This window comes from Prunus dulcis, chromosome 4, assembly GCF_902201215.1.
Source record: "Prunus dulcis chromosome 4, ALMONDv2, whole genome shotgun sequence".
Taxonomy (NCBI): Eukaryota; Viridiplantae; Streptophyta; class Magnoliopsida; order Rosales; family Rosaceae; genus Prunus; species Prunus dulcis.
This window is the reverse complement of record NC_047653.1, coordinates 10,107,613-10,130,885: the sequence shown is the minus strand read 5'-3', so window position 1 is coordinate 10,130,885 and position 23,273 is coordinate 10,107,613. Positions and strand designations below refer to the sequence as shown.

General features: G+C 38.1%; 6 protein-coding genes across 6 annotated transcripts; 2 read left to right on the top strand and 4 right to left on the bottom strand.

Annotated features, from left to right (window-relative positions):
- The first annotated feature begins 565 nt into the window (after nucleotides 1-565).
- LOC117625739 (TPR repeat-containing thioredoxin TTL1-like) lies at nucleotides 566-4,898 on the top strand. The gene is made up of 7 exons (XM_034357281.1): nucleotides 566-1,959; nucleotides 2,530-2,725; nucleotides 2,834-3,009; nucleotides 3,093-3,426; nucleotides 3,535-3,739; nucleotides 3,823-3,929; nucleotides 4,056-4,898. Exons 1-7 carry the CDS (start codon nucleotides 1,055-1,057, stop codon nucleotides 4,206-4,208), a joined length of 2,076 nt encoding a protein of 691 aa, XP_034213172.1. The 5' UTR covers nucleotides 566-1,054; the 3' UTR covers nucleotides 4,209-4,898.
- A 2,856-nt stretch (nucleotides 4,899-7,754) lies between these two features.
- On the bottom strand, nucleotides 7,755-12,190 carry LOC117624561 (ubiquitin-conjugating enzyme E2 35). Its single transcript, XM_034355879.1, has 8 exons — nucleotides 11,951-12,190; nucleotides 11,664-11,691; nucleotides 11,343-11,429; nucleotides 9,777-9,835; nucleotides 8,774-8,815; nucleotides 8,604-8,677; nucleotides 8,193-8,290; nucleotides 7,755-8,087 (listed from the first exon to the last, which is right to left on the bottom strand). Exons 1-8 carry the CDS (start codon nucleotides 11,984-11,986, stop codon nucleotides 8,050-8,052), a joined length of 462 nt encoding a protein of 153 aa, XP_034211770.1. The 5' UTR covers nucleotides 11,987-12,190; the 3' UTR covers nucleotides 7,755-8,049.
- A 2,109-nt stretch (nucleotides 12,191-14,299) lies between these two features.
- On the bottom strand, nucleotides 14,300-15,387 carry LOC117625096 (olee1-like protein). Its single transcript, XM_034356682.1, has 2 exons — nucleotides 15,160-15,387; nucleotides 14,300-14,733 (listed from the first exon to the last, which is right to left on the bottom strand). Exons 1-2 carry the CDS (start codon nucleotides 15,317-15,319, stop codon nucleotides 14,402-14,404), a joined length of 492 nt encoding a protein of 163 aa, XP_034212573.1. The 5' UTR covers nucleotides 15,320-15,387; the 3' UTR covers nucleotides 14,300-14,401.
- Nucleotides 15,388-16,104: 717 nt separating this feature from the next.
- Nucleotides 16,105-18,941, top strand: LOC117625798 (UDP-N-acetylglucosamine 1-carboxyvinyltransferase 2-like). The gene is given in 7 exon segments (XM_034357361.1): nucleotides 16,105-16,129; nucleotides 16,132-16,678; nucleotides 17,183-17,333; nucleotides 17,472-17,756; nucleotides 17,836-18,007; nucleotides 18,285-18,363; nucleotides 18,458-18,941. Coding segments are annotated over 7 exon segments (1,452 nt in total). The 3' UTR covers nucleotides 18,651-18,941.
- A 499-nt stretch (nucleotides 18,942-19,440) lies between these two features.
- Nucleotides 19,441-20,283, bottom strand: LOC117625327 (probable protein phosphatase 2C 55). Its single transcript, XM_034356904.1, has one exon. The coding sequence runs from the start codon at nucleotides 20,281-20,283 to the stop codon at nucleotides 19,441-19,443; it is 843 nt and encodes a 280-aa protein (XP_034212795.1).
- Nucleotides 20,284-21,562: 1,279 nt separating this feature from the next.
- On the bottom strand, nucleotides 21,563-22,339 carry LOC117625326 (probable protein phosphatase 2C 55). The gene has a single exon (XM_034356903.1). It carries the CDS (start codon nucleotides 22,337-22,339, stop codon nucleotides 21,563-21,565), a length of 777 nt encoding a protein of 258 aa, XP_034212794.1.
- Nucleotides 22,340-23,273: the final 934 nt, after the last annotated feature.

Here is a 23,273-nt window from a genome sequence, read left to right as displayed (position 1 = left end):
ACTCATTTGACTATTCACACATGTTATATACTCATTTTAGAATAGAAGAGTTTGAAGTTATGTTTACTAACTTTGAAAAGAGAAGTACTAGAAATACAAACCCTCGAGAGCCTTCCCACCGCGAGTTTTTGTTTAATATACAAGAATTATTTAAGAAAAGATGAATTCATATTTATAAGCTGGCACTTTATTTTCCCATGTTGTCACCTTTCATGCCTTAAGCAAAATCTACATGATTAAAAATAGGTCATAATGAGGCTTAAACCAATGTGAAGTCAAAATCAATTTGTTGACAAAAGGAGAGGAAAGGAAGGCCATGAAAAACAGAGAGAGAGAGAGCCCAAATGCCAATGGTTAGGTGTCACCATTGAAGAGAGTGGGGAGTGTGTGTGTTGCTCACAGCCTCTAAAGGGAGAGTAGGCCTCCGTGGCACTAATTTCTGCAAGAAAAAAACAACAAATAAAGCGATTTATGGAGGAAGGTTGGAGAGTACCCAAAGAAGAGAGAAGAAAGGAGAGGAGAGAGAGATGTGTTGGATTTTTATTAGGGATTTTAGATTTTAGATTTTAGACTGAGAAAGAAAATTGATGATAAAAATACAAACAAGAGGAGAAGAGAGAAACCTGTCTCGTGAAGCAGCAGGTGAAAGAGAGAAAGGGAAGAAAAAACAATAATAAAAAAGTTCTCTCCTTTCTTTCTTTCTCCTCTTTCACTTCTCTTTCTTCTCTCTAAGGACTTCACATTCATTCTTTGCTTCCTTATTTTATATCACGAGATCCCCATCTCGGCTTCTCTTTCCCTTCTCTCTCTCTCTCTCTCTCACCTCTCTCTGTATCTCTTGATGTCTTCATCAAAGCCTCTTCATTTTCTGCTGCTTCTGGGTTTTTGTGTTTCTGTGTCTGTCTCTGCTTGCCGCCATTGTTGTTCTTCTTGGAGTAGCTTCACTCGCATACATTGCTGAGGGTGAGGACCCCAGAAAGGAGAAAAAAGTACCGAAATTTACAGAGGGAGAAGAGATAGAAAAAATTTACAAGCTTTGCTTTTGTTTTTGGAAATGTCGCATTCTGGGAAGCCCATTTCGGAGCTAGGCCTCGACTCGCTCAACGATCGCTTCCGTGACTCACTGAGTTGCGAAGCCAACAAGCCTGATTTTCGAGAACTCGATCTGGGTTCACCCGTTTCCCCTCTTCGGACCCGTCAAAGCGGCGGTCTCGCCACTGCTACAAGTAGTAGCTCCAGCTCGTCCGGATCGTTCTCAGGCCGAAATGGGCCCAACCCAGCTGCCAAAAGGTCCGATTCAGCCCCAAACAACCACTCCGGCGAGCTGTCAGGCTCTAGTGAGAGCAGTCCCACCGCCGCCGAGAGCGTCCGATCCGCCGGAAACACCCGGAATTTCAAACCGGGTCATACAAGATCCGATTCCGGCTCCACCCACCCCTTAATATACTCGGGTCAGAGCTCTGTGAACTCTCCGCCACTCAATGTTTTGCCCACTGGGAACATATGCCCGTCTGGAAAAATCTTAAAAACGGGTATGGTCCCAAACCGGAGCTCCAGAACCGATGTTTTGGGTTCGGGTATGGGCAATTACGGTCACGGGAGCATAATGCGGGGAGGCCCGGCGGCGAAAAGTGGCGGCATAGAGGCGGTGAGTACTGTGAGTTCGAGGGTAACTGGCGGCGGAGACTTGTTGAAGAGAACAATGGTGAGTGCGGATCCAGAGGAGTTGAAGAGAGCTGGGAATGAGCAGTACAGAAGAGGCCATTTTGCGGAGGCTTTGAGCTTGTACGATCGGGCAATCGCATTGTCTCCGGCCAATCCAGCCTACAGGAGCAACCGGGCAGCGGCATTGACCGGTCTCGGGCGGCTGGTGGAGGCCGTGAGGGAATGTGAAGAGGCAGTAAGGTTGGATCCCAATTATGGCAGAGCTCACCAGCGTTTGGGGTCTTTGTTTCTTAGGTGAGTTGTTGGGATGCAAAACACTAAAGCTCGGTTCATTTTGGAAGCTGATATGTTGGTGAATTAGTTGGTGATGGGTTAGTGTCAGTCTTGTTAATTAGCTGGTCAACATTGTACATAATGTCTCTGCTTGTTTGGTCCTTGGATCTGGTTCATTCTGCTCGGGTTTGCCCTTTTGATTTGGATTGTTGATTTGTTCTCCTGTATTTTTTTTTGCTTGCTTTAGATTTCTACATTAGTTAATATGTGTCTACAATTTCCATGTGTCATTCTAGTTTTCTGGATGAACGTATATATGCTTCCTTGGGTAACAATTAGTTGAATTTGACTAGTGGAATGGACAGATTCAGTTGTGTTGCAATTTTCTGTATTGCTTGATATACCAGCGTACTGGAATCTTCTTTAGAGGTTTTCAGTGGAGCTCCAAATTTTTGCTGGTTCGTTTATATTTAAATTCTACAGATCCAGTGTTTTGATGGTTTATATAATTGTAGGTGGATTGAATTTCAATGTATTTCTCCAGCTTAATGCAGCAGGGAATTTACTTGACAGAATCCCATGTTATGGCAGGTTAGGACAAGTTGAAAATGCCAGGAGGCACCTTTGTTTTCCAGGGTTGAAGCCAGATCCGGCTGAGTTACAGAAATTGCAGGCAGTAGAGAAGCATCTCAAAAAATGTACAGATTCCCGTCGTGTAGGAGATTGGAAAAGTGTATTGAGGGAATGTGATGCTACTATTGCTTCTGGAGCTGACTTTTCTCCTCAGGTAAATGTTAATCTCTAAGTTTCTATAAGTTTTGTCTACCAGGATTGGATGATTTGTTGCAATGGAAAGTGTAGCATAATGCTGAACTTGTTCAAATTGAATTTACAGCTCTGTATGTGTAGAGCGGAAGCACTTTTGAAGCTCCACCAAATTGATGATGCTGAATTAGTCTTATCAAACACACCCAAATTAGAGACCAAACCCTCACAATCTAAGTTCTTTGGGATGCTTTCTGAAGCTTACAGTTACTTTGTCATGGCCCAAATTGAGATGGCATTTGGAAGGTGAGTTCAAAGATTCTAGGCTTCATCAGAAATAAGATGGTTAAGTTTTTGTGGAGAGTGAGGATAGATGATGGATGTTGCAGGTTTGAGAATGCAGTTACTGCTGCTGAGAAAGCTGGGCTGATTGATCCTCGGAACATTGAAGCTGCAGTGCTGCTTAATAATGTGCGTATGGTTGTGAGAGCCCGTGCCCGAGGCAATGATCTCTTCAAGTCCGAAAGGTTCACTGAAGCTTGCTCAGCATACGGAGATGGTCTGAGGCTTGATCCTTCAAACTCTGTTCTATTTTGCAACAGAGCAGCTTGTTGGTTTAAACTTGGGATGTGGGAGCGATCCATTGAAGACTGCAACCAGGCCCTATGTATTAAACCCAATTACACAAAAGCCCTACTTAGAAGGGCTGCCTCAAACAGCAAGGTAAAATGCATCTCTGAACTTCAATCATTTTATTTTCTTTCTTCTTTATGTATTTTTCCTTTTGTAAAAAATGTGCAATTTAGTTTGTTAGATTTTTGTGTATTACAGCTTGAAAGATGGGTAGATGCTGTTAGAGATTATGAGGTCTTGAGGAAGGAGCTTCCTGACGACAATGAAGTTGCTGAATCTTTGTTTCATGCTCAAGTTGCGTTAAAAAAATCCCGCGGGGAAGAAGTTTATAATATGAAGTTTGGCGGTGAAGTAGAAGAAATATTAGGTCTTGAGCAGTTCAGAGCTGCAATGGCTTTACCAGGTAGGCCTCCCCATCTACAGGTCTCTCACCTTCTTATTTTTACACTACATCATTGCACAAGTGCCTAAAAGTCATATTTACAGGTGTCTCCGTGGTCCATTTTAAAGCAGCCTCTGATTTCCAATGCAAGCAAATATCTCCTTTTCTGGACACACTTTGTGGCCGGTACCCATCCATAAATTTCCTCAAGGTAAATTACTGACTGATATAATGCATCATATTCTAGTTTGACTACGCTTTGCATGCTCTGGTACTTGGTACGTAAGTATATTTAAGAGAAGGAAATTTATGTACTAATTATGGTGATGGATCATAGGTTGACATTGAAGAAAACCAAGCAGTTGCAAGCACTGAAAATGTGAGGATTGTACCAACATTCAAGATTTACAAAAATGGTAGCCGAGTGAAGGAAATGGTGCGCCCCAGCCGTGAAATGTTGGAACACTCACTCCGGCATTATAGCTTCTAGAATCAGGACTGTACTGTAATTCTGCTGCTCTGCCGTAGTTTTGAGTTTTTTTGTTGCTACCCGGCCCCCAGTTTGTTAGGAACTCTCCTACAGCCCTTCCTTTCTGCCTCCCACCATATAAGCTTTACCAGATACCTGTGACATAATCAGAATCACCAAATAATCTCGTTAGCGACCAATGCCAGTGGATCCCAGAGAGGTAGCTTAGTTCCTTCTTCAGTTTTTATTTATTCATTCATTCCTCATTGCTCTCTGGTTCCACTTTCTTCCTCCTTTCTCCTTTTCTCCTTTCTTCCTTTTTACCATATCTTTGAACTTTTTTCATTTTCATTCTCATGTAGACCGGCCTGGTTCCTGTATCCCCACTTCCAAAAAAAAAATTAAAACTGTGTACAATTGTTTAAATTGGCCTTTTAGTTTTATTTGAGAGAGAGAGAGAGAGAGAGTGTGTGTCAGTGAGAGAGGGAGATAGGTAGGGAGGGAGAGGAGAGAGAGGGGTGGCTGTAGCAGAGGATCTGTACATGTATATATATGTGATATATACAAAAACAATGGAAGTCATGGGGGAGATTGGATGTCCGGTGGGTACTTACTGGGTTAGTGAAGGAAGGATGAATATGTTCTTATTGTTGTTTCTTTTCTCAAACCAATTATTCAACAATAAAATTTTCTATTTTTCTTTTCTTCTCATTGCACGTATTTTCCATTCTATATCATGTTCTTATCTAACCTTGAATTTGCATCTCCAATTATGTATGGCCTTGAGTTAATGTACTTTTTTTTTTCCTTTTGCACAAGTGTGTTTTGGTTAGTGAGATTAAAGTTGTGTTGAATAGTTTTAAGCAAAACTCAAAGAATTCTAAAGAGTATCAAAATCTAAGCCTTAATGTTATAACCCTTTAATTAGCTGGAGAAAAACTTGTGTATAGCACTGTTTTGCTATCCTATCCAACTTTGTTTGGATGATGGTTCTTGTCCAGAAATGGTGACTGGTGAGGGTCAGATTTGTGATGGCTACAGATTGCAGGCTGACAGAGCCGTAACCATCTTTTGATTGTCGGTGTGGACTGATTTGGTAGTTTGGTTTTTTGGGTTTCCATAATGGGAATTGTTGACTTGTTGACAGGGGTAAAGTAAGTGAGTTTTAAATGAAGCTTCAAGGTTGGTTTTCTTATTAAGTGGGTGGATGGACTTGGTAGTTGAAACTATTCAATTCCCTTTCTTCTCAAGTACACGTCCTTTCGTGGAGAAATTTTTTGAATACAATAATGCCTCTGTTTTTACATCATGATATATATATATATATATATATATATATATATCAGATATTGTAAAAGAAATGCATTGTTTGCAAGAATTTTTATTTTTACTTCCTCCTCAAGGCCACTATTGCTTTTGTTTGCTTTTGCTTTTGCTTTTGGCAACCACTAATTGGTTGTTGAGTTGCTAATTATTATAATAATTAGCTAATTATATGATTGTGTTTGACATAAATATGGGGACAAAGAGCCGCAAATTACTCAATACACCCTTATGCATACCTAACTAAAACCTCTATAATTCAAGATTGCGCCCAAGGTTCTATATTCGATTATCTTTCTCCAGTGTCGCTTATGTCTGAAAAACACTAAAACCTCTCTAATTATGAAGTCCAAAAAGCGCAATCGGTGGGTGCTGATATCAAATGTCCGGGTCGGTTGGGCGCCTTGTGCTGACAGTGACCACCCACGAAATAAGCCTTTTATTTTATTTCTCAAGTGTCTTCTTCTTCTTGCTTGCTTGCTCTGAGTAGTTGTTGTTGTTGATGGACCATGTCTAGTCTACATTCAACACAACTTTGATTGGGTACGTGACAAATTAGGACTTCCCCTTTATTATTAACAACAAAACCGACCTATCATTAAAGAATGAAAGGAGAGAGATTGGTGGTTGAGGGTCCTTATCTTATCGACCTTATATTTCTAAGGGACTATTATGATTTTAGCATTTCAGGTAACTAAAAGTACTTTTATGATCTTTTATTCACGAGCATTTTCAGAATGTCTTGTTTTATTACGAAAAGTGAGTTTGATTGTTTTTTCAAGAAGCACTTTAAACTATTTTAATGAAATTTACTTTTAACAGAAACATTCATAATTAAAAGAATACATAGTTATGTTTTTATTTATGAAAAAAAAGGAGTGTTATGAAGACAGGGATATATGTGGTAGGAGTAGGACCAATAATCAAACTATTGAGTCATGTTTTGGTAGTGATTTGTAATTTGGTCTCTAAAATTTATTAATAAATATAAATGCAATGGTCACATGTCTGAATCGCCCGGGTCGGTGCGTCTCAACGGTCAAACGGCCGGCAGATGACTCTGCTCACGTGGTCAGACTTTAATAAACATAAAAATACTATAAATAAAGAGAAAACTAATTCACTATAAAAAAAAAAAACACAAAAACAAAGGCGCGCGCGTGGGGTTGAGCAGAAAGAGAAAGAGGACCATGGAGGGTACTTGACTTTTGGGGTACCCTACGTACGTGTGACGTGTCCCTACCCTACATCTGTAAGGCTGTAAAAGCCTCCAATTAACGTTCTTACAATTTGTACGATCCATCTAAAGTAAATGAACAGAAGAAAAAAAGAAACAGTGAAACTGAAACAGTAAATTCAGAGTTCTTTAAGATTTCTTGTGATCTAATCAGATTCTCAGAGCCATGTCGTTTTGTGGCGTTTTCAATTAGGTCCACCATTGTCTCTTATCGGCAATGGACATTAATTAATTAATGCGGTTTTCTTTTTGTATTTTCTTGCATGGGTTATTTCTTTTAATATACAATTGTTTTTCCAATTTTTTAAAAAAGGGTGTCACTCATGTCGCCTCATCACAAACTTTTTAATCTTTCATTGAATATTAGTTGTATTTTCCATGGCCAAAACCCAAAAGCACAAAAGCCCACACAAAGATTAGTGGTAGACCTGAACTAATCATGCTTAAGTGCTCGGTTGTCATTATTTATTTAGAGTGAAGTGATTTAAATTTTTTGAAAAGCCTAACCTGTTTAGTAAATTATGAGAAAATTACTTATTATTAAAATTTGTTGTGAGAAAAAGCTATGAGAAAAAACAACTAATGAAGTGCTTTTATTTTCTGATTATGCAAGAACTAGTTTCAAAGAGGCGCTGAGTTTAATGATTATGCGGCAATTATTTTCTGATTATGCATGAATCAATACCAACACTTTAAACAAAAAGTTAAACAATCATTTTAAAAACCTATAGAAAGTGCTACTCAATTTCCATGTGGTTTATCTTGTATGCAAAGGTAAATACTCTTGATCACTTGAGCTACAAGCCGCTTGCCATGTGCTTGGAAGTGTTTAGAAGTAGTGGTCTCATTAACTTCAAACCAGTGCCTAGGCTTACTAGTACGTGATGTTTTGAGGCAAAGGAGGAAGAACATAATGCTCTCGGTTAAAAATGCCAAAGTATTTGCAAAGACGAAGCAAGGAACACCCTGCAGATTCTGAGAAAGACACGCCAGGAAACAAGAAAGAATTGGAAAAGAATTATTCACACTATCGATTACCAGAAATCCATATTTTGTGTGCCTATAATAATCCCCAGCCGACACTTGAGACCGAAGATAAATGTATCTTCATCCTTGATCATCCAAATTCAGACACAAGCTTCCAAGAGATGAAACAATTATCAGGCAATAAATGGTAGCTTGAGAACATTAAACTCCAATATTTCAAACATCAATTCTTCCAATTCTTTCATCTAAAATGACAGTGAATACCATACATTGCAACAATGTTATTTGAGGGAATGATAAACTTGCACCATGCCATCACACACCACTTGCATATAAACGGGTCCATTCCTTTGCTGCGGGAATAAGGAAGAACAAATCAGCTTTAGCATTGTTAATTGATATTACAGTTCTAGCTAAGCAAGGGAAAAACCAATAAAAAGGAAAACTATCAACATTACCTGTTTCAACCGCTTCAGCCTCATTCGATTTCCAATGTTTGGCGATGTTCTCAGAGAGCGGATCGTCGGGGTTTGGAGCACTCAAAAGTGCCTGAATACTAGCAGAAAATGATGGCAACATTGCCGATAATTCAGTTTCAATTTTTACTTTAAAAAATATATAACCATTCATCACATTAAAACATTTTCCCAAATCAAGTACAGTGACTGTATAAGAATAAAGCAGCAGAAATGGAATAGCAGATGCACGAACTCCACATTATACCAGTATGAATTATATCAAAATTTGTTTTGAATTGAACAAACAGTTTGTCTTGATATTTTAATCTGTGATCCGCACAGGTGTTTCTTATGTTTTGATCTCAGAACAGGTAAAAGATTCACTACAAAGGCAATATGAAATAATGATACCTCAAAAGTACAGTTCGTATCTGGAGAGCAGGACTCCATTTGTCTTTCAAAATGTCAAGGCATATCCTTCCCAGCTGCATTAAGAAAACCATTCATAAAAAGGCAAGAAACTACTACTTGCTAAACCTTTGAAAGTAAAAGGAAGAAAATAACCAGAAGGCACAGCCTACCTTGTCAATGTTAGGATGATAAATTTTGGTGAGAAATCGAACCTGATACAAGGGAAAAAACAAATAATTACTTGATACACACAAGATAAGGAATATAAGGATGCTGAGAAGCATGCGAAGGCAGAAGATGGTGTGGTGCTGGACACTGCAAAACTGGAACCACATCCTAACACATTTGTAAAATTACTACATAATGACAACACAGTTTCCTTATAAGTCTTTAACAGTTTCCAGTACCATGTTGGTATCCTATGAAAGGATAGCGAACTATTCAATCCCAGACTGCCACAATTGACAACAGTTGCTAACAAAGGTGAATATATGCAGATTGGTCTTACATTAGTTCTACCTCAAAGAAAAACCATTAAAGCACAACTATTAACCTAAGAAATTTTCATTCATAATCAACATTGGCAATATATTCAGAAAAAATTGGAAACATTCCAGTCCATAAATTATTAGCGATCAGAATCAGTGTCAAAATGTGTTATGTAAACGATAATATTTACCAAATTGCATCTCCTTTCCCTTCTAGCTACATGACAGGCCAAAAAACTTAAGCTATTTACCTTCTTTAGTTTGGGCGAGTTTAAGAACTGCCTTCTAAGATCCTAAAGATCCAACGCACATGCATTAACTATACACATACCAAATACTAGTTTCTCCTTGGTAAATTACAACATCAACATTAACAGACTACCCATGTTCAATCCAGTTCTCAAAACACACTGCCACTTTTGTAGGCATACACCACATGTGACTAACAAATTGCACGGCAAGTAAAAGATACAAAGGAAACAAAATCTAAGTTGAAATTTAATATAAACAAGGAACGAATTAACTGTGAAGATAAAACCCATTTATTAAATAACAGTGAAACTCCACACGTCTGAAGCAAGAATTAAAAGTGCTCCTATCCATCGAAATGTTTTATTTCATACTCTCCCCCAATATTTTGCCCTTTGTGTTCTTTTCATACTGAAAAGACTTCAAATCAAAGTACCTTTGGAGCAGCCATTGGATATTCTTCTGGCAAAAATAGTTCCAACTTGAAAACTCCTCCTGAACAAATATTTCAAACAAACAAATACACAACGTTAAATGAGCAAATCAATTCTAAGCAACGGAAAAGAATAAACAAGGGAGTAACAAGAAAAAGGAAACCAAGTAAACTCGTAATACATTTCTATAACTGACATCTGATTTTTCATTTACAAAATTATCCGACTAAGAAAAATAAGCTGCCATCATTTGACACAAGCTCAACCACGTAGCAAAGTACATTGTTACTCAACGCAGATGTAAGAGAAATTTTCTCAAGTCTAAGCAGTATACACAGATGTTACTTGGTTATATGAAGAGAAAAAAAAAGTCGGAGTTGTGAGAAAGGGTATCATCATTAATCTAGGACCTGGTTCACTGTCCATGATTTGACACAGTTGCGTCACATCAATGCCATACACCTCTAACAGGCCAACGAACCCACATAGATAGACAGGTGCTACAGAAACGGACTACACTTTTCTGACAGTACAAGCAAAAAACAGATTTCTGAAGGTGAGATAAAGCTCTCCTCGAGTATAGGGATGATTGCTACAATATCTCCTCAATTAGCCTGCCTTTCTGAGTAGCACGATCTCTCACTAGTCCTAAATTAGCCTGCACTAGGTCTTTCTGAATATTGCAAAAATCACTAACAGGAAAATCAATTTTATTATCTTCAATAGACATCATGTTTTCTCCAATTCTCTACTTATCCCTTGCAAAATGTTAAGGCTCTCAAGAAAAACTACCGGCTATTCCAATAACCAAAACAAGTGTTCATACTTAGGCAATGTCACTAGACTGACTACTTGCTCCAAGGACACGGTAGAAGCAGCAGTCCTTCATTGATGGTTTGCTTCATATACATACTTCCATTCGACAATGAGAGTTGATTATGCCCTTCAACACAATATTATCCCCGGGGGCTACATTGTCACATTAAAATATTGAAATATGGACCTGATACTCCTTTGGTACACAAGAGTAAGAACAAATCACAAAAATAGACAACCTTCGGTGATCACAAATCACTATAGAGTTAATGGAATGCTCCCACCTCCTAAGTCATTCTCATTAAATCTAACTTTAGCAGACAACGACGTCAATAATTTGTTTCCAGCCAACTTTCACAGGAACAATATGAATGAATACAAACATCCAGTAATGCAGATCACTACATTTCAAGTGAGGTAGGACTATTCATCGCTAAGCACCATAAGTCATCATTCTGATACATGAATTTGTTGATTAAATTAAAAAGATTCCCCAAATCAAAGTTACCATCAGGCTTTTACTCCCAAAATAAAGCTCACACTTACAAATGGATGTGCACAAAACAAAAGAACTAATGCTCTTGTTGTCTCAATTATGAATATATCACATGGAAAACAAAATAAACACTTCTGATGTTTTCCCCAAAATTTTCTTGAAAAAAGAAAAAGACTTGCAACAATAATAACCAAACAAGATTGAATTTCTTACATAAGCATGTAGTATAAAAAAAATGCAGTCCAGTAATTTATACCTTCATAAGGAGATTGTGTTGGGCCTAGGATCATCACATTGAAATATCGCATATTGTCTTCCGATGGTGAAGCGCTAATCCCCGGTGCTGTATAGATAATCACGGTATTAAATAATAATTAAGCCCCATAAATCCCCATCAAAATAAAACCCAACAGAATTAGCATATTTATATTACATCTAAACCCTAAAAAAAAAAACTATCCTGCTCACATTTCTATTTAGATTGCTTTATAAAACAAACACACACAAAAATCAAAAGAATTTAAAGCACAACTTCAAATTCAAGCTCAAATAATTAGTGGGAAAGAGTGTAACTTACCAGGCTCACTGAGGAGACGTTGAGTTTCCTGTGGGATCAAAAACACAAAAGTGGTTAAACAATTACACAAAATAAAACCGCAAAAACCCTAAGCCACGTTTGGCAGCTGAGAAAGAGAAGACAAAAATGAAAAAGATCACAAATTTGCAAGTACATATTCCAGGCTAAGCACATAAGATGAAATTACAACAAAATAAATGAAAGACTCAATTTTCTTTGTTTGGACACAAACAGAGCGATCAGAGGGAAATTAGAAGAGGGATCGTGAAGAAGATTGAAGGGTGAACCTTGATGATTCTCCGGGGAAGGTTACTGTTGGCCATTCGAAAGTCGATTGCAGGCTACGCAATGAGGGTTTTTGCGAGAGAGAGAAGGGAGGAGAGAGAGAGAGTGCGTTGGGTTTCTTTCTTTCTCTCACTATGACGAAGAAATAATTTTAATAAGCACTCGGTTTACGAATATTTTACGTGTTTCTTATTTCCCAAAACTTAAAAGCAATGATTTTGACATCTTTATTATTCTCTCTCTCTCTTTTTTTGTTTCCTGCTTTGGGGAGTTTCATGTACATGCCCGCCAGATTGCCAATAACTGATCAGTTTAGTGGCATTTTGCTTTTTCGCTTGTTTCTTCCATTGGAAAAAAAGAAAAAAGAAAAGAAAAAATGTTAGCTACAGTTCCTTAGGTGAGGGGGACTGTTTTAGGTGCACCTTCTCGTTTTACCTTCTTTTATTAGCTACTTTTTCTTAAGTGAGCATGACCGTTCTTATCTTGCAATGCCGTTTAATTATTACTGTCACCTAAAGCATTAAACCTGTATGAAAAGACTAATCGTATTTTGTAACGTGAAATAATTATTAGTTGAAAATAGTAAAATAGTGTTATCTCTATTTTATGTAAGTGTTTCTCCACCTAAAGGATTAGGATGGTCTCATGCACTTTTTTTTTTTATAATTATTTATAAATGAGAAAAAGTTTTTTGGAGGAGGGGGGAGCGGGGGTGGGTGGCGGTGGGGTGTGGTTTGTGGTTTCTCATGCCCTTTCTTCCCTCACTAATTCCCTGTTTTCTCCAAGGGGGAATAATGTTTCCGATCCCCTTCCTAGTGCAAGGTCCCTCCTAATGTAGAAGGCCTCTTCTCATTTGGAAGTCAGGCTCTCTGCGTTGGACTATCTTCTAGTTCACCTTTTAAAGATCATGCTTGCAAAAATTCAATAAAATCATAAACGGTTTTGTAATTTAATTGTTATCAAATAAATCGACGGAATCTAGTGTTTTGATTAAACAAATAATCATCGCATTGTTAATAAAATAGAAAACTGTTTCCGATTAGTTTTTTTTTTCAAAAATAATTCTTGAAGGATAACCTTGAAAATGAACGATTTTGATTATCATACAACATTGCAGAATGAAAATGAGAAGAAAAACGATACAAAAGGAAAATCACTAGCATTACCAAAAAAACAAAAAAGCATTATAGATGAGATTTGATACTTATTTGGTTGATTTTCTCGAATAACCCATTTTGACCGCCCACCAACTATTGGGACCATAGCGCTTATATAAAAGGCTTATTATCACAAAACGTCCCTAAGGTTTGCGAAACTATCAGATTGCATCCTTAATGTTTTTTTTTGTCATTCGTGGTCCTCAAAGTTAGCATGCATGATCACAAATGGTCCCTGCCGTTAAGTTCCGTCAAAAACTCCATTAGTTTGCTGACGTGGCATATATGTATATCACAAAACATCCTTGAGGTTCACACACCTATCACAAATGGTCCTTATGAAAATTTTAAATTTTTTAAATTTAAAATTCATAAAATTTTTGTTTTCTTTTTAAAATTTTATGAATTATAATTATTTTAAAATATATATTAAATTTTAAATACATGTGACACTATATTATTGTAGATGTGGGCTTCATATATATGCCACATCAACAAACTAATGAAGTTTTTAAAAAATAATTTAAAATTCATAAAATTTAAAAATGAAAAAAAAAACTAAAGGTTTAGGATTCATAAATGGTCCTCAAGATTAAAATCTTTCTATAAATTGTTTTTTCATTTATAAATAATTTTAAAAAGAAAACCAAAACTTTATGAATTTTAAATTTTAAAAAAAAAAAATTCGTAAGGACCATTTGTGATAAGTGTGTAAACCTCAGGGATGTTTTGTGATATATATGTATGCCACGATGGCAAACTAATAGAGTTTTTGACAGAACCTAACGTCAGGGACCATTTGTGATTGCACATACTAACCTTGAGGACCATAAGTGATACAAAAAAACATTAAGGATGCAATCTGATAGTTTCGTAAACTTTAGGGACGTTTTGTGATAATAAGCCTATATAAAATGGTTCAATGAAGGGGACAATAACAGACGAGTTGGACGAGTACATCATATATTAGAGTCAAAATTACAACTTTTCGGTATTTCAAAAATGCAATTTAAAGATAAATTCACCTTTTCTGGTTTTAATGTTTGGATATTTGAGTCGCATAATACACAAAATGTTATTGAGCAAACTATTTTAGATGCATCAACCACATCCAATCTTTTTTGTTTAAAACTAGTCGATCCTTTTATTGTGATGTTCTTTAAAATAAAATAAAAATAATTTTGTAGAGAGCTATACAATTAAAAAGAGGGAGAGTTAACTCCTTCCCACAAATATTTATATATATATATTAAGTAGTTCACATTATGGTGACAGAGTGTGGTATGTATAATATTTCTATACTTCCTCGGTCTCTTCGGGGAACAATTCCTTAAGAACTTGCTCACACTCAGTGACACTCTCCTTCTGCATGAACCCAAGGGGGTTGGCATATCGAGCCATGGACTTGACACCATTGTTGTATGTCAGCAAAACCCTAGCTCTCTCGAAGTCAAAGTGTTCATTGCAATTAGCCCTAGGGCTGCTCACGGTCCTCACCTCACAGATTTGCTCCTCCATGTCCTCGTCGGCGGGAAGGCTGTAGATGCCATTCTTATCGGTCTTGCCTTGGAGTGTGTATGCCAAGGTACCATTCTCACGGCCTCGGCACTCCAAAGCTACCACAGCACCTGTATCCATGCACATATCAAACAAAGTGCATAATTTAAGAATGATCATTGATTGAGGAGTGAATGATTTATAAAATGTAGGCCCATTAAGAATTTTAATAACTTCTTTGACCTATCCCAATGCCATTGTATAGGGATTAGTAAAAATAACATATAAAGTGGAAATAGGGTTTTAATAACTTCGGACAACTCAACTTCTTCAACACGAGATTTTATGTTCGATGCGAAATACTGAAAAACGGATAAGGGTAAAAGCAACCCTTCAAAAAGATAATTTTCCTTTCGTTTTTCATAAACCAAAAAAGAAAATTAGGAGGGTCTAATAGAGAGCCATAGATGGTAAATCTTAGATACTAACAAAAAGAATTGATGGAATGGCAAAATAAAAATGTGGTGATATATGTAACAAGCTAGATATGAAGTTACCTTCGAGGGGTACACTAAGTCTAGTCTCGAACTGGACACGACATGGGTCGCAGTACACCCTGCCTTCCACAAAGAGATTGCTTTTGGTTGTGGCATAGGCCAAAGAGCAGAAGCAGGACAGGGCGACAACAAGTGCTACGATACTCACGTTCTTGGCCATTTCTATATCTCTCCTCTTTGGTGTTCTTTCTGTATTTGAGTTCTAATTGTATTCCCCCTTGTGTTAAGTTTCTTGGAGGCAATTCGAAGTCTTTTATGGGTGAAACAAATGGGGGTTGGTTAAGATTGTGTGGTAATGGTCGGGATGTTCTATTTTAGGGTTTGTGGAGCGAGTCAATTTTAGTTATCATTTTCCGCACTTTTTTCCCCTTCAACTAATATGACAACAAATACAAAAGTTTGGAACTATTTTCAAAAGTCTCATGGTTGAAAAACTAGTTTGAGAAATTTGATTTTTCAAAGGTTTAGATTTGATGACAAGCCGTGTAAGGAAAATACTCATTTTAAAAATAGTTTTGCTCAAATACTTTTTCTTTTATTAAAAAAAAAGAGGAATCGAAGTTGAAACTTCTCGAATATTAAGAACTTGAAATTTATTTTCATATGAGATCATGTAAGGTGACATAAACTTTACATTGATAATATTGTTGAGATCATATAATTATATTTTAGACCAAAAACAATATATAGATAATGGAAAGGTGCTTTATTCCATATTTTTCTTCTGCCATTTCACATCCATATATAATTTCTAGTTAGTCAACGTGTTTTCTGCCCCCCCAAAAAAAACGTGTTTTTTCGTTTTTGATTTCCTGGCCTCTTTTTTTGTTGTTGTTGTTGTTGTTGTTTGATTTCCTGGTCTGAAAAGAATTTAAAATAAATTTAATTTAAAAATAACAAAAATTTTGTAAAAAAACAAAAAGGGTCAACTAGGTAAAGCAGCCAATGAAGAACTTGGCGGCAACTCTTCACAAATGGCTTCCTGCTCTACCTTCAACCTTTCACCAAGTTCAAAACCCACAAAACCCTTACCCCATTATCTCCTAAAACCACTGATTCACGAACCTGAAACCGAGACCCGAACCCAAATCCAAACCCCTTACCCAAAGCTCATAATCAATGGTCCTTCCAAGCTCTCCGGCCATGTACCCATCAGCGGCTCCAAGAACTCAGCTTTACCCATTCTTGCAGCGACCCTTTGCTGCTCAGGCACTTCAAAGATTCACAATGTGCCCAATTTGTTCGATACCCGCACAATGGCTTCGGTTTTAGCTTCTCTTGGAGCCAAAGTTGAAGTCTTTAATAATGAAATATTGGTTAACACTGATGGGGTTGACTCAGTTGAGCCTAAATCGGATGAAATTCGTAAGATAAGAGGTGGGTTTTTCGTCATTGGCCCTTTGGTAGCCCGATTCGGCGAGGCTGTGGTGGCATTGCCCGGTGGCTGCAATATCGGGACTCGACCAGTGGACCTGTACATTAGAGGTCTTCAAGCTCTTGGTGCTGTTGTTGAGTTGAGGTAAGTTTCTCACTGTTTTCTTTAGCCAACATCTGAAATGTATAATGCTTGATGTAACTGCAAATTTCATAGAATGGTTCCCGAAATCTTGATTAGACTTGCATGAGAGTAAGCATATTATGCTTTGCAGTGTAGTGTAGGAGAGGTTGTATGGTCACTTTATGATAAATGCGTATACTTGAATTGTAATAATAAGAAGGCAGTCTTGCAAAACTTTTGTTAAGTAAGCATGACACCAGAGGTACAATTTCCTTTTCAAATTCTAGTGTGCCAAGTAAGGAATGAAGGTGTGATAGTTCACAGATTGAGTCATTGCTAATCTCAGCTATTGTGGTGGTTGGCATCTTGCTGATTGTCTTATTCAATTGACTTGCTTATTTTCTTAATTAGTGACACTTGACATGGATGATTGGTCATTTGGAAAGTGTATCCAAATTCTTTGTTATATACATGGTCAATGAATGATGCGAGGAGTTGATCCAGTAAAATTTATGCAACATACAGGGATGGGAAAGTTAAGGCATATGCTGCAAATGGAAGAGGATTAGTTGGAGGAAGTTTCCAACTTGATTACGCAAGTGTTGGGGCAACAGAAACTCTTATGATGGCTGCATGTATGGCTGATGGAATGACTGTACTATACAATGTTGCCAGAGTATGATAAGATGAATCTCACTGAACATTTTAGCTTCTAACATTCATTGAATGGAAGTGTGTTAACTGTTATCATTTGTTGTCTAATGGATTAGATTAAAATAATGAAGTGACTTCTTTCCCCAACGTTTCACCATAGGAACCAGAGGTGGTGGATCTTGCTCGGTTTCTTAATGACAGTGGGGCCTGTGTGGAAGGAGCAGGAAGTAACCAGCTTGTTATCAAAGGGAAACCCCTGTTGCATGGTTCTGAATGTGTTATTGCTGCTGATCGTATTGAAGCAGGCACATTTATGCTTGCTGCAGCTATTACTCGCTCGTGCATCTCAATATCACCTGTCATACCTTGCCAAATGTCCTGTTTAATACACAAACTCTCGGCTGCTGGTTGCAAAATCAGGCAATACTCTCATGATACCTTGGAAGTATGTGAAAATTCTTAACATTATTTTGTTCCCATTTTGTTTGTATCTTACAGAACTTTATAGTTGACAAATACTTCAGGTTTCAGCAGTTTCTAGATGTGGGGGTGAAAATTTGCAAAGCTTTGAGGTTAAGACAGGCCCATATCCTGGGTTTCCTACAGATCTTCAACCGCAAATAATGGCTCTGCTGACCACGTGCAATGGTTTAAGTCCTGTAGAGGAATCTGTATTTGACAAACGCATGGGTCATGGTATGTGCTATCTGTAGATTTATATGTATATGCATTTCTGCATATTTTTGCTCGCGGATCACTGCTGGTCGTTGATCGTAGTAGCCTCACAATGAAGTGAATACGATCAATGGACCGTATAAGTGCAACACCTTGTAGTATCTATGCATTATGTTTGTATATGTGTTTGCTCATACATACACATCATTCTTTTTGTTTCGATGTTTGGAAGGCTGATATATTGCTTACAATTGGTTGCATTGAGATATTCACATACATGTTCTCTGTTTTTTACCAGTAAGTGAACTGCTAAAGCTTGGAGCAAAAATTCAGGTCTGTGCAAGCACTGCTCTGGTCTTTGGGAAAGATAATGGAAGGCACGTAGATTTTCCTTTTATAAAGTTTTAAGTTTTTCTTGTTCCTTAATTGGAATTACATGAATGTGCTAACTCATTTCCATTCTCCTGTCAGTTTCTTGTCTGGTTCTTCCCTTGTTGCAAATGACATTAGGGGTGGGATGTCACTGGTATTAGCTGGATTGGCCGCAGAAGGAACTACGGATATCAGTGGCGTTGCTCATATTGACCGTGGTTATGAGAACTTAGATATGAAACTTCATTCACTGGGAGCCGATGTCAAAAGATTAATGCCTCTGGCTTCCTAATTGGAAAAGTAAGAACCTTGTTCCCCATTATAATTCTTTGCTCTTTCTAGCGCCTATTGTGATAAGTACAAAGAATTTGTGCCAAATTACTTTAGTATATTTCAGTTGCTGAGGGGGTGTACTTTAAAAAAAGGCTTAGAATGTGTTATTAGACAGGGCTACATGCACATCAGATTGTAAGTGATTCAGGTTATATAAGTATTATAAGTTCTTAGAGGGATAATGGTCATGACATATGCTACGTATTTCAGTTATTCTATTAATTTAGAACTCAAGTAATCTGCATTTTTATCCATGCTAGTCATGCGTGCTCCAAATGTAAAGTGTAAACTGACCTGAGTTTTATTCTTGTTCCTGCATGGTTCATCCTTCAATTCCTGATTTTGTAGCTTGATTGTGCAATCAATATCTTCGAAGATGATTAAGATTGGTTATGCATGGAAAACAACAAGTTACCCAAATGGGATTTGGAATTAATTGCTCAAAAACTCAAACTTGTAGATGTCATGGTTAATGATATTAGGCATGGCTGCAATCAAGCTTGCCTGTGCCAGGAAGGCCATCTAAAGTATCCACGTTTCCAAGCCTTTTTCAACCTCCTGTAGAATTCGTTCCCTTTATAAAATTGTTAAAAAATCCTGCCTCTTAAGCTCCATATCCGTTGCAAAGAGCTTGAAGCACATTGGGTAATCAAGCTTGATCACCCATTAAAATTCGTTTCAAAATTGTGTGGTGTTTTTTTTGGGGTGGAGGAGCGGAAGAAGCAGTTAGAGGGCCACTAACTAAGACATCACCAGGGAGTGGAGGTCGCCCGCTCCACTGGTTTTGTGTTATCCCATATGATTTCAAGAGGTCTATCCACGAAATCCTCTACACAAGAGCAGACCGGGGAAGTCACCATAATATGACCTACTACAACAGTAATGTCGTCCTTCTTGCCTCCTGGATGATTCTTTCCAGCCTCCTGAGCCGCTTTTGAATAAGGACTAAAGCTGTCCTTGTCCAGAGACCTAAGCCAAGCCAAATCTGCCAAAAGACAAGCCAACGCCTGCGACTTCATCACACGACTTTCTCTCATGTTTCCCAGAACAACTTGCTCTATCTCATTCGGGTACATGTTGTCCCACAATCCATCAGTCCCAAGCACTACAATATCCCCTGGAAATACTCTAATTTCGATCTCTGTTGCGCTACGAGGATTATCACTGCCTCTGCTGTTGCCCAGTTGATACGGACAGTTAAAACTACGCTGTTCACGAGGAGACATGTACAAGAGTTTGTAGTTTCTAAACACCATCAAACCACTATCCCCAACGTTGACAAAGTGCAAGACTCCTGTTTCTCTAAGCGTGACAATGCAAGCGGTTGAGGACCCTTCACACTTGGTGTCTGCATAAGCTTCGTTCAAAACCCTTCTTGGGTCAACAATGGTTTGTTTTTGGACCGACATGATCGAGTTGCACATGAGTTCTCTTGCGTACTGGCCAGCATCTACACCATGCTTTGCCCAACCACCAACGCCATCTGCCATACCAATAGTCTGCTCTTGTGCACATATGAAGTGGGCGTCATCGCCTTCTGGCTTCAGTTTGTCTTCTTTGGGCCAATAGTAGGACCCACAAATCATCCTCATGCTCGTGCTCTTAGGATTTCTGAGAGACGGAGCAACAGCTAATTTTGTTCTTAACCTAATCACCACCTACAAAACAAAACAAAACAGAACTTGGAGGGTTGAAAAAATATTACATGTGGTGTGGCATTTATGGTGGAGTGATAGTTCCTTTTGGGTTGGAAATTATATAGGCCTAGGATTTTTTTTTACCTATTTCGGTTCGGAATTCCAATCCTGGTGGGCTCGTTCTTTGTATCGGATTTGGCTTCCTTTTGTTTTAGGGGTATCTTGGTCTTTTCGTCCTCGCAATGCTACTTTGAAGGGAGATTGTGATCAAAGCGAATCCTAAAGCCATTCCTTGTGAGAGATTCCTGCATTAAAAGCACCCAAAAAAAAATGTTCCAGTTTTCAGAGAGTTTCCTATTCCAAGGGAGACCAAAAAAATAAATAAATCCTGAATTTGATTATTTCTTGGTTCAGTTCTAATTGAAACAAGAAAGAAAAATAAAGCTACGTTTTTTATTTTTTTGGGTTTTGATTAAACATCACATACTACTGATGTCAAAAGATTAATTATACATATGGCTTCCTAATTGGAAAAGTAAGAATTTTTTTTTAATGAAGAAAAATTTAAGGAAGGAAGATGCTACTCCCACACCCAAGGCCAGGGTAAACTTGCAACTTAGAGCCGGTTGGACTGACACAAGGGACCATTAAATTCAGAACCTTTTTCCCATTATAATTCTTTTCTCTTTCTGGAGCTGTTGTGATAAGTACAAAGAAAGGCTTAGAATGTGTTGAAAGTAAAAGAAATTATGTAATCTAATATAAAGATAACGATAAAATCACAAAAAGGGAGAGCTGGGTTACATATTTTAGACATCAAACAGGCCTAGGGTGCACACACATACAAGTGCAAGCGTGTTACCTAATAACTAAAATAGGTTTCTATACATCTCCTTTTGCTTTGTTCCCCTTCTTCAAACATTACTTTCTTCTCAGAAGGAAATTTGTGACTCCTTGGAGCGGAATGTGATCAAGCATCCTTGCTCTTCATTACCTCTCATGCAACTTCTGAACCTCCCCTATAAGCCCTTCAATCTGTTCCAATTTGTGATGGCAAAGCCAGATCGTGTCACTTGTAGATGTCATAGTCAAGGTGGTTAGCCATGGCTGAAATCAAAATTCGTGTCAAATTCGTGTTGTGTCTTTTTTGGGGGTGGAGCTCCTAAAACAGTTACAAGGCCACGAACAAAGACGCCACCAGGGAGTGGAGCGCTTCAGCCCCAGTTGTGTTGTGTTATCCGACATGATTTCCAAACCCCCAACACAAGAGGGGGCTGGCGTAGAAGTCGCCATAATATAACCTACTACAACAGTAATGTCGTCCTTCTTGCCCTCCTAGGTACTTTATTCCAGCCTTCTGAGCTGCTCTTGAAAAAGGACTAAACCTGCCCTTGTCCAGCGACCTACCCCTAGCCACACTTGCCAAGGCACAAGCCAATGCCTCCGGCTTCATTTCTCTCATGTTTTCTACAAATTGCACTATCTCATTCGGGTACATGTTATCCCACAACCCATCAGTCCCAAGCACTAAAATATCCCCTGGAAAAACCCTAATTTTGGTCTTCGTAGCCGAACGAGGATTATCAAAGTGGGTGCTGTATCCCAGTTGGTACGGATGGTTAAACCTATGCTGTTGACGTGGAGACACGTACAAGAGTTTGTAGTTTCTAAGCACCATGAAACCACTGTCCCCAACGTTCACAAAATTCAAAACTCCTTTGTCTTTAAGGGTAAGAATGCAAGCGGTTGAGGACCCTTTACACTTGGTCTTTACATACGCTTCGTTCAAAACCCTTCTTGGGTCAACGCCTCCAAAAGCTTGCTGCTTTTTGACCGACTTGATCGAGTTGCGCATGAGTTCTCTTGCGTACTGGCTAGCATCCACACCAAGCTTTGCCCAATCACCAACGCCATCTGCCACACCAATAGTCTGCTCTTGTGCACATATGAAGTGGGCGTCATGGCCTTTGTTTTTTTTGGGAAAATAATAGGACCCGCAAATCATGTTCATGCTTTTAAGATTTCAGAGGGATGGATCAACAATCGCCAACTATGTACTTAACCTAATCACTTACAAAACAAAACACCTGAGGGTTTGAAAAAATATTACATACTTGAATGAATCAACCTGTGGTGTGGTATTTATAGTTATAGGCTTTAGTTTACTACTTGTATGATTTTAACCTATTTCCCGTAGAAATTCCAATCCTGGGTGGACTCGTTCTCAGTATTGGGATTAAATTTGGTTCCACAGTTGTTTCGTTATCCAAAGCAAATCCATAATAACTAGTCACATAGATGTCCAGCATGCGAAGACAACATGGGTGCCTGACACATATGGCCAACGTTGCCGCAGTTTCCATTTGCTATTTGAATATTAGGAGCCAAATTAGCCACAGTCGGCACAACCACTTGAATATTGGCAACTGTTCACCATATTGTTGACATAAGTGTGCAGTAAGTTGTGCCCTAATGATTTAAATGATTTTAGTACGGTCTTCTAATGCTAGGAGATCTAGGTCTTAATATTGATTAGGAATTCAACAGTAACTAGTCATGTGGTCCTATGAAGAGTTGTGTTTAGGTTAATTGAAGGGCCAAAGGGATTCCTAAATTCACCGGGAGAATATAAGAAAATGATATATAATTCAGAAATTCTCAACAATATGTCGTATATATGCTCTCAAGTATAATTTTCCATATTCGAAACTCAATTTTCTAATTCTGAACTTTATTTCTTTTTATAAATTTTCTTCGTTGGAATAAACCCATATTTTGTCATACATCAAATTTTCAATCGGCTATGTGCCTAGACACATTGATTAGACAGTCCCAATTTCTTAGACCACAGGAGTCCAAGAGATTGTGGTCACCCACCGTTGGATATTAATCCAATGGTTGAAAAAAGTTTTTTAAAATGAGTGCAAGAGTGAGTGAACCGTTGA

Coding starts and splice junctions, on each gene's coding strand:
- LOC117624561 (XM_034355879.1), bottom strand. CDS start 11,986: ATGGCCAACAGTAACCTTCCCCGGAGAATCATCAAG. Junction 9,836..11,342: donor AACACAATCTCCTTATGAAG/GTATAAATTACT, acceptor ATATTTGTTCAG/GAGGAGTTTTCAAGTTGGAA. Junction 8,088..8,192: donor GGCTGAAGCGGTTGAAACAG/GTAATGTTGATA, acceptor TTATTCCCGCAG/CAAAGGAATGGACCCGTTTA.
- LOC117625326 (XM_034356903.1), bottom strand. CDS start 22,339: ATGAACATGATTTGCGGGTCCTATTATTTTCCCAAAAAAAACAAAGGC.
- LOC117625327 (XM_034356904.1), bottom strand. CDS start 20,283: ATGAGGATGATTTGTGGGTCCTACTATTGGCCCAAAGAAGACAAACTG.
- LOC117625739 (XM_034357281.1), top strand. CDS start 1,055: ATGTCGCATTCTGGGAAGCCCATTTCGGAGCTAGGCCTCGACTCGCTC. Junction 2,726..2,833: donor GAGCTGACTTTTCTCCTCAG/GTAAATGTTAAT, acceptor TTGAATTTACAG/CTCTGTATGTGTAGAGCGGA. Junction 3,010..3,092: donor ATTGAGATGGCATTTGGAAG/GTGAGTTCAAAG, acceptor TGGATGTTGCAG/GTTTGAGAATGCAGTTACTG.
- LOC117625096 (XM_034356682.1), bottom strand. CDS start 15,319: ATGGCCAAGAACGTGAGTATCGTAGCACTTGTTGTCGCCCTGTCCTGC. Junction 14,734..15,159: donor ACTTAGTGTACCCCTCGAAG/GTAACTTCATAT, acceptor GCATGGATACAG/GTGCTGTGGTAGCTTTGGAG.